At 41.6% G+C, this 15,487-nt stretch overlaps 1 protein-coding gene across 1 annotated transcript in view; it reads left to right on the forward strand.

The window, feature by feature from the left end:
* Nucleotides 1-289: 289 nt before the first annotated feature.
* Tafa4 (TAFA chemokine like family member 4) overlaps nucleotides 290-15,487 on the forward strand; it is a 191,178-nt gene continuing 175,980 nt past the window's right edge. Inside the window, exons 1-2 of the mRNA XM_012951341.2 lie at nucleotides 290-351; nucleotides 7,697-7,812. Of these exons, the coding sequence (XP_012806795.2) occupies nucleotides 338-351; nucleotides 7,697-7,812 (130 nt within the window). The 5' untranslated portion in view covers nucleotides 290-337. The remainder of the gene's footprint in view (nucleotides 352-7,696; nucleotides 7,813-15,487) is intronic.

Below are 15,487 nucleotides of genomic sequence, written 5' to 3' on the forward strand. Positions count from 1 at the left end.
TATTTGTGTAGTATTAACTAATATGTGGCTGGGTTATGACATAGAAGTCTGCATTTCCCCCGCCCCCAGTACTTTGCCCTTTCACTAAAGCAGAAGTGTTGGCTGTCTGCTTCTTGATTAGAACATTAGGCATCATTGTGCTACTGGAAATATGTTTAATTTCAGCATTAAAATGCTAATTATTTCCTGTTTTTCTTTTCCCTTAAAAATAGGCCTTCCAAGCTACGCTAGGTTTTTGGGGCTGCAGAAATGGTCCTTGGTCTCAACGACAAATGGGCATGTGGAGTCTTTCTGAACTACATTCAGGTATAATTGTATTTCACTGGAGCCACATCTTATGAAGTCTCTAAGGTAAAATGATTTTAATAGATACCAAGTATCTGAGAGTTGATGAACTTTTTTCTTTTCTAACATTTAAAAATAATTTGGGTAACTATTATTTTAAATTTAACACTGTAAATGTTTGATGAACATTATCAAATTATCTTAGTTCATAGTTTTACTAAGCTAACCCTTTCTGAATATGCTATGCTAGAAAGACTTTCATTCAGTTATTGCCAACAGTGATCATTATTTTAAAGAGCTATGCTGATTTTGTTGGTTTGAAGCCCTTTATTTTATAAACTTATTAGAAATATCAAATTCTGTTTTAAAAATATTTTTATTTATTTGTGAGCAGAGGGATAGAAATAGAGATAGAGGTTGAGAGAGAAAGAGAGAATTTGAATGAGACTATGGGCTTCTTGCCATTGAAAATAAGCTGTAGACCCATGTGCCACTTTGTGCATCTAGCTTTACATGGATACCAGGGAATCAAACTGGGCTGGCAGGCTTTGCAAGCAAGTGCCTTTAATTACTGAACCATTCCCCAGCTCAGTTTCTTCTTTTGCTGTACCATATAGTTATTATCTTTAAGTTAGAGTAGGAGACTAGCATAAACATAGAAAAGTAATTAGAAAAGATAACTTTTTGAAATGGGTATGTTACCGAATGACATTTCCACTCAGTCATGAAGGGACACACTATTCTATTGCTTTTCCAGAGCAGTGCCTGGGGTGCAGGTTGGTAGTGTTGGGAGGGACACTGACTAGTTGCGAGAGTTCGTATCTGACGCCTCTAAAGAACATACATCGGTGACTGTGGCATGGTTCCTTTGCCCTTCAGATGGGTCTTCTCTTGAAGATGACTTCCACAGCCAATTCAGCATGGGGCATGTAATTGTTTGTGAAGATGGGTAACAGTGGACACTGAGGCACACTGCCTGGTCCCCTTTAGGAATGAAGGATTTCCCTCAGCAATTGGGAGTTCTGCCATAATATGGTTCACAGCCTATTTTTTGCTCTCAAAATTCCCCTCAACTAAAAGATTGTTCTTCCTCCAAATGCCCCTCTCTTCAGGGGCAGCTCATAGCCAATGGCTGATGAACATGACAGTTTAAGGCCTGGCTCCTCACTCTGACTTAGGAGCACAGTGAGGGTATTTCTGTGCTGTAACTGATCATAGGATTGTGTGAGTGTTTGCTCCCTCCATATGGCCTTCTTTCCTCTATCCTTTTTGCTACCCTCTCCAACACACTCCTTAATAAACCCCTTACAATGTCTGCCTCAGGGTTGGCTTCCTGGGGACTCAACCTTTATAACTCAGACCATTCCAAACATGGTCTCTAAATTTGGTGAAAGCTATGAAGACAGTTTCGGTATGGGACACCAAAAGGTAGATGTAAGCTATATTTCACTTGTAGGTTTGCTAGGGGACAGTATAGCTTACTTGGGGTTAGAAACTCTAAGATGGGTGGGGTGTTGTGAGAAGAAGCAGAGGAGACAAACCCCCAGTAAAGAACATTGTTTAATGTTGCTTAGCTGAGGATGGAAGAGCTGAGAAATCAATAGGGACCGAGGCATGTGGAAACTAGACTGAGAATAAGAAGGTGACTGTCAGGTCAAGGTTGAATCATGTGCTATTAACCAGGAGAGCAAACGCTCCAGGGTCTCAGAAATGTTGCTCCATCTCAGTGCGCAGTGGATATGGGGCCTAGCTAGAGAGAGGTGGTCTGAAGGTCCTTCTGTGGCCACCGATTGGAGAGAGCAGTAGGAGCAGTGCTGTTGCCTTGGATGATGTTTCTTTCCTTCACGTCCATTTTCAGGGATCAAAATCCCAAGATTAACTTATGTTTAGAAACACTGAAATCAAGTACACAGATTGAATGCCTGCTTGAACCTCTGCCGACCAATCTATGGAGAACCTTTTGTGAATGAACTCTTGAATCATGCATGATAGGCAGAATCCTATGTTGGCCCCAAGACTTGCGCGTCTAGTGTACATCCAGTGAAGTTTCTTTCCCTTGGATGTGGGTGGGACCATGGTTACTGTTGAGTTTCTCCTTTGAGCAGCCTTATAGTCACAGGGCAAAGGCAAGGGATTTTGAAGAGATAATGGAAGTCCTAGGTATCTTTGTTTTTAATTCATCAGAGTGAGCTTGTTCTTGGTCCAGTGGACTTAATCAGATGAGTCTTAAAATGAAACTGGGCTTTTCCTGGAGAAACAGATTTGAACTGTGGCAGTGTTGGAGGGTCCATGTGTTACAGATGTGAAGAGTTCCTCAGAAGCCCACAGCATTCTCAACTTACATAGAAACATCACTCCTCTGTGCACTGAAGGACCTATGTGAGTTTTAATTTCTCAGAGCACATCTTCATCTCCTTCACCTCCACGTGCACACATGAAGAGATGGAAGCCTTGGATTTGAAAGGACACAAGAAGAATACTATGTAGACTTTCTCCAAGTTTGAGGTGCTGTTATTCAAATCAATTATGTGATTTAAGGGAAAAAATAGGTTCAAAATTTCATATTTGAGTAATTAAAATTTTTTCATTTTATTTTATTTGCAAGGAGAGAGTGAGAGGGTGAGCCAGGGCCTCTAGTTACTTCAAATGAACTACAAGCTTATGTGCTATTTTGTACATCTAGCTTTACATGGGTAGTGGGAAATTGAATGCAGGTTGTTAGTGTTTGCAAGCAAGCACCTTACTCATTGAGCCACTTCTCCAGTCTCATATTTGATTAATTTTTAATGGAATACTCTTACTCACAGTGTTTTATAATTCTAGTTGTAGGGTTGGGGATGTAGCTTGGTTGATAGAGTGCTTGCCTATCATGCACTAGGCTGTGGGTTTGATCCCTAGCAGTAAATAAAATTGAGAGTGATACCAACACTTATGAGGGGGAAACAAGGGAGATCAGAAGTTCAAGGCCAACCTTGAAAACATAGTGAGTTTGAGGCTAGCCTGGGCCACATAAGATTCTGCCTTTAAAAAAAAAGAATTATAGCTGTTAACCCCAATATCAGCAATTGACCTAGTTGTTACAAAGGCTTTTTCCTCTTGCCCAAGGGTAGAAACATTCATATGGTTACAAGGTGAGCAGGCTGGTCCTCAGACACTGGCAAGTGGTGGGGAGTGTGGAGACGTGTCTTGAGACAACTCCTGCCACTCAGTCTGTTATTGCACAAATGTAAGCCTGGGGTGCCAGGAGTAATTTTCGAGAAGCTTGATTCTAATATGCAGTCTGTACATTTTATAGGTGGTAACAAATTGATGTTAAGAATAGTGCAGACCCAACAAAAAACATGCAGGCTGGACCAAGTTCGTTGGCTTCTAATTGATAGCAGTTAGTGGTCCAAACTGATTCCTTGAAGCTTCAGAACAAATTATCTAATTTAGCAGTCCAAAACAGCTTTAAAACAGTTTAAGAGGCCAAAGGAGGCCCATGCATTGTGCCATCTTTAAGATGGACTTCTTCAAAGATGATATTAGAGTCTCGTGTTGGTCTGACTGGTTCAAAGGCACATTCAATTGCAGATCAATGAACAAGCAACATGACATTTTCTTAAGTTATACCTGATAAATTGTAAGAGCCTTGGGAAGAGGGCTGGGATAGAGCATGTGCCTGGAATATGGTATTTGGAGTACCATGGGGTTGTGATATGGTTGCCCAGAAACATGGAATACTGGCTTTGGTAGAGATAGGCCTTTCTGGGTGGGCTGACAGCTGACTTTCTTAAGGGATTTCCTCAGAAGTTTCTCCCAAAGTGTTACTGCATTAGTTACCTTCTCATTGCTGGGACAGAATACCTGAGAATAATCAGTTTAAAGGAGGAAGGATTTATTTCAGTTTACAGTTCCAGGTTATAGTCCATCATGGCTGGGAAGGACAGGAGCTTAAAGCAGAGCTGGCTACATTCGGCACAGTGAAGAAGCGGAGACCAATGCAGGCTAGCTTTCCTCCTCCTTTAAAATACGATTTTTTTTTTTTTTTTTGAGAGGGATAGAGACAGACAGACAGAGACAAACAAAGAGATAGTGAATATGGATATGTCAGGGCCTCTTGCTTCTGCAAATGAGCTCCAGATGCATGTACCACTTTGGGCATTTGGCTTTATATGGATACTGGGGAATTGAACCCGGGCCATCAGGCTTTACAAGAAAGTGCCTAAACTGCTGAGCCATCTCTCCAGACCCACTTCTTTCTTTTTTATATAGCCCAGGACCTCTACCCATGGAGTGGTGCTACCCACAGTAAAGGTGGGTCTTTATAACTCTATTAATTGAATCAAGACAGTCCCTCACAGGTATGCCCAGAGACTAAACTAATCTAGATAATCCCTCACAGGTTATTCTAGGTCCTGATTGTCGATATAAACCATACATTTCCCCAATGTGTTATGTTTCTATTCTTTCCCCATGAGGGTTGGTATGTTATGTATATAGTTGCCCCTCTATATCTGTGGGTTCTGCAACCTTGGACTGACCAATTGATTAAGGATATTTGAAATAAAATTGCAGGTGTACTGAGCATTGACTTTTTAATTGCTATATTGCTTGGGAAATAATGACAACTCTCTTGTTGTTTTTAATATTATATTAGCAAACATCTAAAGATGACTGAAAGCATATAGGAATATGCAAGTGTAGAGGTTTAGGCAAATGGTGCACCATTTTGTGTAAGGAATTTGAACATCTTCAGATTTGGGTATCTTGGGGCATCCCAGAATCAATCCCCAGAGTATCAAGGCAAGGCTGTATATAAAAGGAAAGTTCTGTTGGCCCACTGTAGTAACTGACACCATGAGCTATGTGCCAGGTAGACCCTGATATAATAGAATGATAGAATTTCAAATTCCAAGTGCTATGACTTTTGTTTCAAAAGCCAATTAAAACTTAATTTTTAAAAATATGTTTTACTTAATTCCCTGATAATATTAAGGTCATAAAATTAAGAGCTAAGTGGATATCCATTTCTTTAAACGTTATTTATTTATTTATTTATTTATATTTGAGAGAGAGAGAGAGAGAGAGAGAGAGAGAGAGAGAGAGAGAGAGAAATAAAGAATTGGTGTGCCAGGGTCTTGGCCTTTGCAATCCAACTCCAGACACTTTTGCCACCTAGTGGGCATCTGCAACCTTGCGCTTGCCTCACCTTTGTGCATCTGGCTAACGTGGGAACTGGAGAGTAGAGCATTGGTCCTTAGGCTTTGCAGGCAAGCACTTTAACTGCTGAGCCATCATTCCAGCCCTGAATTTTTTTAAATTAGTTTTCTATTCAGCTATACAGGCAGTTTGGTACCATTATTAGGCTCATCCATGACCTACCCCCTCCTGATTGGCCCCTCCTTGTTGAGGCATATGGGTTGTGCATTGTGGAGTTAGCCCACAGTTATTGGTATAATAAATGTCTCTGCATATTATGACCAAACATGTGGCTCTAGCATTCTTTCTGCCCCCTCTTATGCAAAATTTCCCTGAGCCATATTGGGTTCATTTTTGGTCTGCTTCAGTGATGAGGTGTTGGGGGTCTCTGAAGCCCTGAATTTTTGATACTATCCTGTTAGTTTACTTTTTATGTTAGAATTAAGTATGACTGCATTGTAAATTGAATTGTCTTAGAGCAACTCTTTTTAAAAAAGAATATTTAGGAGAGTGAGAAAGAGGAAGACACACAGAGAGAGTATGGGTGTGCCAGTGCTTCCTGCCACTGCAAACAAACTCCAGACACATGTGTCACTTAGTGCACATGGGTGCTGGACAATTGAACTTGGGTCCTTAGACTTTACTGGAAAGTACCTCAACTGCTGAGCCATCTCTCCAGCCCCTTTTAAATTTTTTTAAAGAAATTATTTCAGGGCTGGAGAGATGGCTTAGTGGTTAAGACGTTTGGCTGTGAAGCCTAAGGACGTAGGTTTGATTCTCCAGGTTCCACATAAGCCAGATGGCACATGGTGGTGCATGGATCTGGAGTTCGTTTACAGTGGCTATAGGCCCTGGCGCACCTATTCTCTCTCTCTCTTTTTAAAAATTTTGTTTATTTTTATTTGAGAGTGACAGACAGAAAGAGAAAGAGGCAGATAGAGAGAGAGAATGGGCACGCCAGGGTCTCCAGCCAGTGCAAATGAACTCCAGATGCATGTGCCCCCTTGTGCATCTGGCTAACGTGGTCCTGGGGAATCGAGCATTGAACCAGGGTCCTCAGGCTTCACAGGCAAGCGCTTAACCACTAAGCCATCTCTGTAGCCCTGTTCTCACTCTTTCTCTTTCTGTGTCTCAAATAAACAAAAAATAAATAAATAAAAATTATTTCAGGTATCTTTTAAAAATTTATTTATTTTACAGAGAGAAAGATGCAGAGAAAGAGAGAGGGAGAAAGAGAGAGAGGGAGAAAGAGAGAGAGGGAGAGAGGGAGAGAGGGAGAGAGACAGAGGGAGGATGGGTGCTCCAGGGCCATCAGCTGCTGCAAACGAGCTCCAGATGCATGTGCCACCTTGTGCATCTGACTTACATGGGTCCTGGGGAATCTAACCTGGGTCTTTTGGCTTTGCAGGCAAGTGCCTTAAACACTAAGCCACAGTTACAGCCCTTTAAAAAAATCATTTATTCATTTGATAGAGAGAGAGAGGGAGAGAGGGGAAAAGAGAGGGAGAGGGAGAGGGAGAGGGAGAGAGAGAGGCAGAGAGCAACTTTTTTTATATTGTCCATCCAAAGAGAATTTTTTATTTTTACTTTTGCTTTTGTGATAGAGTCTTAATCTCTGCAGCTCACACTGGTCTTGCACTTGGGGGATTACTCCTTGTCTCAGCCTCTTGAGTGCTGTGATTGCAGACATGAGCTCCCATGCCTGGCTCAAGATCACTTACTTTATTTTCAACTGTCCTGCCTCTGTTTCCCACCAAACTTTGGAACTGGTGTGCTGAACTGCGATTCTCATCTTCTTGGGTCTTACTATGTAGGTGGAGAAAGTGGAAGCCCTTGAGCCACTTGTGCACAATTTCTGTAGCATCTTTCAGCCTCAGAAAGCCTGTATACTGTATTTAAACCCACGGTCTACATTTAAAGACACAAGAAACTATGACTGCCATACTTCATCAGGGCAGCTTTAGCTGTCCCTTGGAGACCCATAAGTAGAATTTTCACTTAGGTGTGGTACTATCTTGGAATTATAATTATATTATAATAGGTGTTTATTGAGGACTGAGTGAATGCCCAGTACAAATTGGAGTTTGATCGGCCTTTAGTTTTCTTGGAGGGGAATGAAGTCAAGTATGGACCATCTCCCCAGGAAGTCATCTTGCTTCCCAGGCCCAGGTTTGCTGGGAAGCCAGGCTTTCCTCCTCACCCTCACTGACTAGAGCCTGTTTCTTCCCAGGATGAGAGTCTGTGCTAAGTCTGTGGTACTGTCACACTGGCTCTTTCTGGCCTACGTGTTACTGGTGTGCTGCAAGCTGATGTCTGCCTCAAGCCAGCACCTCCGGGGACATGCAGGTAAGTCTTTTAAGCTCAGTATGCACTGCTGAGATCAATTAATGAGACTCTTTCCAAAGTCCGAGTGCACACGTTGGACAGAGGTCATTGGCAGGCACTTTGGATGGTGTGTAAATACTCAGAGGCAGCTGGAGCTGCTCGGAGCCATGAGCGTGGTTCAATGACGCCAACAACTCGCGCTGGAGGAGCGCCGCCCCGCGCCTCCCAGCTTGTTTTCCAGGTGGACTACGTTTGCAGTGCTCTTTATCCAAGGATGACAGAAAGGTAGCATCTCTCAATATGCGTGTGTGTGTGTGCGTATTTGTGCACCTACTCTTGTAGCTTCTTAGATACAGAAACATACTTTACTGATAAATTTCAGTTGACAGAGGGCTATAGTGAAAGGACCTGTTAGGTAATTTATGACTCTGTTAAGGTATATGGGGTGAAGATGCTGAGTGATTCCCATGATTAATGAGTTAAAAGAAAATAGCAGTGGTAACTTTTGCAAGAGACCCAGGGACCCACAGTAGAATGTGTCTGAAGTTTGTTTATTTACTTATTTATGTGTGTGTGTATGTATGTGTGAGAGAGAGAGAGAGGGAGGGAGAGAGAGAGAGAGATGGAGAGAGAGAATGGGTGCTCCAGGGCCTCCAGCCACTGCAAATGAACTTCAGATGCATGCACCAGTTTGTGCATCTGGCTTACGTGGGTCTTGGGGAATTGAACCGAGGTCTTCTGGCTTTGCAGGCAAGCGCCTTCACTGCGATGCCATCTCCCCAGCCTGTGTGTCTGACACTTTAGCGGTGGGTGGGGAAGAAGCAGGTGGCGAGTTCTAGTGGTTAGCCCGCTCTCTCCTTACACAGCCCAGGACCACGCACTTGCCACCTCAGTGAAGGTGGGTCTCCCCACCTCCATTAACCTAATCAAGATAACCTCTCGTACACATGCCTAGAGGTTAAGCTGAAGATGTCACATATGCCTAAAAGATAATTTTAGAAAGCACTGCACAGGTATGAATTGCCTTAGAAATAATCAGAATGGGCTGGGCATGATGGTGCACACCTTTAATCCCAGCACTCAGGAGGCAGAGGTAGGAGGATCGCTGTGAGTTCAAGGCCACCATGAGAATACATTGTTAATTCCAGGTCAGCCTGGACCAGAGTGAGACCCTACCTCAAAAAACCAAAAAAAAAAAAAAAAAAAAAAGAAATAATCAGAATGGCTACCTCTAAAAATAATCAGCAAATATAACCCTTAAATCATGTGCATTTCAGAAGTATAAGTCCTCTCTCCAATGACCTGTATGTCTGGAAAAGTTCATGAAGTAATCCACATCTAGATAGATAACACGTCAAGCTTTTTACTTCCTTACCCTGAGGTGTTAAGGGTAGCTCTAATTTTAGGCTCAAAATAATTTCTTAAATCTTTAACAACTCAATTTTCCTTCCCCAAGTGACAATTTGAAGATGAGAAAAATAATGATTGAAGTTGGAAAAATCAGCATAAAATCAATACTGTTTGGCTGCTTGTAGAGTGCTCTTAGCTAGCTGGTTAATGTGCCACGTCTTTTTGATGAGTTTGTTTAGGGGGACAGAGTGTTTCAAGTTATTAGTCATGTCTTTGTCATATGCATCTCTCTTCTCAAGGAGATTAAGAGTCATGCGAGTCACCTAGCAAAGCATTTTAGTGGGGATGTCACCGGCAGCAGATTTCCAGTGTTCAAGAACTACGCTGGAGGGAGGTGTGTTGAGAAGTGATTAAAATATGAAGGAAACTGGGTGTGGTGGCTATAATTCTTACACCAGGGGAGGTGGTGACAGGAAGATCAGGGGTTCAAAGTTATCTTTGGCTGTATAAGGAGTTTGAGATCAGCCGGAGTTACAGGAGACCTTGTCTCAAAAAACCAAAAACCAAAGTAAAACAAACTTGAAGGAAACAGAGGCCACCACCATTTTTATCTATGACTGAAGCAGTTACATTCTCATTGCTGGGACAAAACACCAGACCTGAAGCAGCTTATGGAAGGATTCAAGGAGAAGGGGAAGTGTGGTAAGATCAGAGAGCCAAGCATCTCATCTGCACATAGCAGCAGGGAGGAGACAGAGTGAAAAGACTGGCACTGGCAAGCGGGGTTGGGGCATCAAACCCCAAGGCCCACTTCAGGAACACCTCTCCAGAAAGGACCCCTTGTCTAAGGCTCCCCCAGCTGGACATGACGTATGAAGCTAAATCATAAACACTTTGGGGAACATTTCAAATTCAAACCACCATAATGACATTCTTTGGTTCATACATACCTTCAAATTTATGATGTAGAGAAGTCTATCACTAGATCTATTTGTTTTAATTTTTAAAAATATAGTTATTTCTTTCTGAGCAGAGAAAGGGGGTGGAGAGAGAGAATATGAGCATACCAGAGCCTCTTGCCACTGCAGATAAATCTAGATGCATGTACTTAATGCATCTAACTTTATATGGGTACTGGGAAATTGAACTCTGACCAGCAGGCTTTGCAAGCAAGCACCTTTAACTACTGAGTCATCTCCCCAACCTATAAATCTATTCTTAAAAATATTTTTATTTATTTGAGAGAAAGAGGGAGGGAGGGAGAGAGAGAGGGGGGGGGGATAGGGAGAGGGGGGGAGAGGGAGAGAGGGGGAATGAGAATGAGAATATGGGCATGCCAATGCCTTTAGCCACTGCAAATGAACTCCAGATGCATGTACCACCTTGTGCATCTGGTTTACATGGGTCCTGGGGAATTGAACCTTGGTCCTTTGACTTTGCAGGCAAGTGCCTTAAGTGCTGAGTCATCTCTCCAACCCATAAATCTATTTTTAAATGACAGTTTTTATATATTTATATGGTGTATTTTGAACACAATCCCCTATTACCTGCTTTTGTCCCCTGTCCCCCTTCTTTCCACTGAGTACCTCTTCTACTTTGATTCTTTTTTTCTTCCTCTCATCTCTGTGTGTGTGTGGTATGTGAACATGTATGTACAGCTGCACTCAGGCTAGAGAAGAATGTCAGGTATACTTTCTCTTTCTCTCTTCTGTGTATTTTCTTGAGACAGAGTCTATTCCTGGACATGGAGCTGTTTTTATTTATATGTATGTATGTATGTATTTATTTATGAGTCCAGTTAATATTCTCCAGTCTCTGCTGTCCACAGGGCTGGGGTTACAGATGTGCATGGCCATGCGCAGCTGCTTGTGTGGGTCCTGGGGAATCAAACTCGGGGGTCTCAGGCCCTCTCTGACCTTCAAGTTTGCAGCAAGAGCTCTCACCTGCTGAGCCGTTTCTGCATCCCAACAGTCCTGTTTTTAAATCTTTGGAATTTTAATGACTGCCTCTCCACATGTTATCAGTCGTTAAAGGAATCCGGGCTAATTCCTGCCTACAGAGGCTCTGTTTTGACTTGTATCTCTTTTTGATTCAAATTCAAGATATCGATGGACTATTTCATTTGTTGTCTGTTTTTCTATTGGCTTTATTCCTTGTTTAATTTTTGATTTGTGAAAGCTCTTCTAGAGGATTAGAACTATTCTTGATGTTCTTTTCTGCTTCTCTTCCCATCATTCTGTGAGTTTTTTCCTTTTTATTTTTTATTTTTTGGTTTTCAAGGCAGGGTCTCACTGTAGCTCAGGCTGACCTGGAATTCACTGTGTAGTCTTAGAGTGTTCTTGAACTCATGGCTATCCTCCTACCTCTTGTTCTGTGAATTTTTTCTAAAGACCATCAGGAGAAGTAAATCCCTGGTCCTTACAGTGGGATCATGGCATTTTCTTCCTGGTGTTGCACACAGCTGATGGAGAATTCAGGGATTAGAGCAAGTAGGGGCTGATCACATCTTCACCTCCCTGTGGGTGTATTGTGGAATGTCTGGCATTGGGAGTGAGTTGCAAAGAGTATATTCCATGGGAGTATCCAGAAAAGCTCCTGACAGTGTCTCTAGGGCTTTGTACCTGTGAGAAGAGCTATGGCCTCAGGGAAGCCTAGTTAGAACTTTTCAGGTTTTTCTAGTGGCTTAGATTAGGAGAGTATCTTGTCAATCATTGTGTATAACTAGAGATATTTTATAACCCTTTGTCCACCAAGCTGGCCTTTAAGACAGACAGAAGAAGATGGAAGGATTAAAATGACTTTGGGCAATGGGCATTGTTAGTTGTGGGTGAAAAATCTAATTTTAGCTGAACCATAAAAAAGTAGGTGGTGGGGTGAATATGGACAAAGTACATGATATACATGCATGAAAATGTATTAATAAAACTCATAATTGTATATAACAAATATATGCTGAAAACTAGAAGAATAAAAAACCCTGAAGGCAAACAACACTATGAACTTCCACAAAGGACTAGCAGTCATGTTCAACCTTAGGCCATGTATCTGAGCCCAACACACAAATTATAAACTTACTTAGAACATTATGTGTGTGTGTCTGTGTGTCTGTGTGTGTCCTCTTTGGAATTGGATCTTAACCAATCGTTTTTTTGTTTTTCTTTTGCCCTGTAAGTAACATGTTTTGTCCAAAAGAGGGCAGCAAACACAGCACAATGGCACCATGGCTGGCTTGAAGTGTCCACTGGAACTTTTAAAGGGTCTTTTTGAAAATTTTGCCTGTTTAGCCATGGTGAAATTGGATCACAAAGCACCCTATAGTCTTGAACTTTATGCCTGGGAATATATGGGTACTTGAAATTAGATGTTCCCTTTAAAGATGGGCATAGCTACTTTTTGATGGAGGGGAGGAAGTTGGGAACTAGGGTGCCCCTATTGCCCATGTTCGTTTTTGTTTTATTTATTATTATTTTTTTACTTTCTGAGGTAGAGTTTCACTGTAGCTCAGGGTGACAGAATTCACTATGTAGTCTCAGGCTGGCCTTGAACTTATAGCAATCCTCCTACCCCTGCCTCCCGAGTGCTGGAATTAAAGGTGCACCACCACACCTGGCCCATGTTTGTTTTAGTAGTTCCATCTCTCCGGAAAGCTTTGTGACTTACACTATTTTACCAAATGCCAACATGCATGGTGACTACATAGCATATTCTGTTTGTGTGGAAAGATCTAGAAAAATGGGAGCACATGAGGCAAAGAGGAAAGCAAATATTAGATTCAGCCGCATCCTGGTGCTCTGAACTTGTCCAGGTCATGTAACCTGTATGAATATGTTTCATTGTTTATAAAATGAAAAATGAAATGATAATCACACCTAAATCACATCAGCATATTAGAATGACTAAGGAAAAGCAGGTGAAGGGGTTAGCATATAGTAAACACTCTTAAGTGGAAGCCATTTTCATAATTAGAGGCAACCAGATGAGTCTAAAAATCATGCATCCAGGGTGGTTGAATGTTGTGGTTATGTTTGAAGACATATGACCTGTGCCTTCAGGGTTTAAAGATTTATGATCTAAAAGGGAAAGAAGGTTGTTTATAATTGCACTCAAAAGCTAATAAAACAGGAAAGAGGAGTCCTACTTTTTCTCGTGTGTATGTGTGTGGGGGAGGGTGTGAGAGCACATATGTTCATATGTGTGTGGGTGTACACGAGTGTGTGTATGTGTGTGTGGGTGTACGTGAGTGTGTGAGTGCATGTGGAGGGCAGAGAACACTTCATTGTTATTTTCAGGAACACTGTTCACCTCTTTTTGAAAAGGGTCTTTCATTGGTCTGGAGTGTCTAGCCAGCAAGTGCCGAGGATCCACCTGTTTCTTTCTGTCTGTCTTATGCCAAGATTACAAGTATATTACCACAGTAGCTTTGTTTTTGCATGGGTTCTGGGAATGAACTCAGGTCTTCAGGCTTACTTGGCAAGCACTTTACTAAGTTAACTATCTTCCCAGCTCTGAGAGTAGCTTTATTTTAAGTTGAACTCCAACTTCAACTTTAGGAAGAGGAGAGAAGGATTCACTAAACTGTAAAGCAGGGTGACCTTGTGTGAGGTCTGCTGTAGAGAGGGCACCTCGTTCATCCTGGAATTGGGTAGATGCAAAGAATTGTGAATGGTCTGTGATCTAGCTTCAGTCTTGCAGGTGCTGGCCTATGTGGCCTTCATGGTTAGGGAAAAAGGGTGTTAGGTGACTCTTGGTCCTCCCTGGAACCTCTTTGGGATGCAGTCTCTTCTGTGTAAAATGGAGATACTCAAAGAAAATAAAAATAATTCTTGTGGTGTTTACGGAGTCAGTTAGCTGATGCCTGGAAAGTGCTGGGGACTGTGTTGCCTAATAAGTAACACAGTACATTCTAGTCTTCACTGAGTGCTGCTTTGTAGCTCTGGATAGGCATTCTGTTGCTTTCTCTAAAAGGGACAATATGCATGTTGTGATTATGTGTTTTTGTATCTTGAGATAATATGTTGCATGTGTATGGGTGTTCATCTGTGCGTTTGTGAGTTTATATGCATGTAGGCACATGTTGGTGCACATCTGTTTGAAAGACAGAGGTTGACTTCAGGTTTCTTCTTTGATCTCTTTCCATTTCTTTACTGAGGCAGGATCACTCACTTGAATCCCGAGCTCTCCAATTTGACTTGTTCAGCTAGCCAGCTTGTCCCAGGGATTCTCTGCCTCTGCTCCACAAGTTCTGGGATTTCAGTTTGGTTAATTATGCTCATCCAGCATTTATATGGGTTCTGAACTCCAGTCCTCACGCTTGTGACACTTGTGACCACTGAGACATCTCCGAGACATCTTGTGTTATTTTTAATTTAGGATGAATTCTTTGAAAAGGATTTGTTGCATTTAAAATCTGGGCCTCCCTTTTTGTTCCCCGCTTCCTTGCAAATACTCTGTCTTGCAAATACTCAACTTGCAAGTCGAGTGAATTAACTGTTTTAGTTTTCATTTTTCCTATGGGACCTCTGCTTCTTCCAAGGTGATAATTGAATGGTGACATAACATCTATTACATGAGTTTTTTTGGGGGTGGGGAGCGGGTGAGGCTTCACTGAGATGCATTACTTTCAATAATGATAAAACAAAAAAATGATAAAACTGTATGTGTAGACTGCTATTTTTTCTTGGTGATAGCAACATCACTTTCCTGCACTGCCTAAGTTCTGACACTAGGAGGTAGGCCACGCTTAGAATAGCTGAACAGAGCCATACCTATGCTTCTGAATGTTCCGTGGCCACTTTAAGATCAGAAAGAAACAGATGGAATTAATTATACCAACATGTTTTGTTTAATCCCATGGATTGAAATAATTATCATGTAGACATGTGATCAATGTCACTTTTCAAGTAATCAATAACCAGATGCGACTAGAGGCTAATATAATAAATAACATTTGCTAATGAATTGGTTCTTAACATTGCTTTAAGTATTAGAATTACAAAGTATCTGTATCTTCATGGGTGTGTTATAGAGTATATTGTTTGTTCCTCTTCTTTTCATCTGATTTCTCCCATGTTTTATTTAGTTCTTACTCATCTTTGCCTCCTTCTCCTGTCTTTTTTTTGTCTTTATTAATTATGCACTTTACTGTATGAATAAATCGTGTGCTGGTTCCATTCCCCTCATGTTACCTCTTATATTTCCCTCCTTCTCTTTTTCTTTCTCTTTCTCTTTCTCTTTCTCTTTCTCTTTCTCTTTCTCTTTCTCTTTCTCTTTCTCTTTCTCTTTCTCTTTCTCTTTCTCTTTCTCTTTCTCTTTCTCTTTCTCTTTCTCTTTCTCTTTCTCTTTCTCT

Source organism: Jaculus jaculus, chromosome 16 (assembly GCF_020740685.1).
Source record: "Jaculus jaculus isolate mJacJac1 chromosome 16, mJacJac1.mat.Y.cur, whole genome shotgun sequence".
Taxonomy (NCBI): Eukaryota; Metazoa; Chordata; class Mammalia; order Rodentia; family Dipodidae; genus Jaculus; species Jaculus jaculus.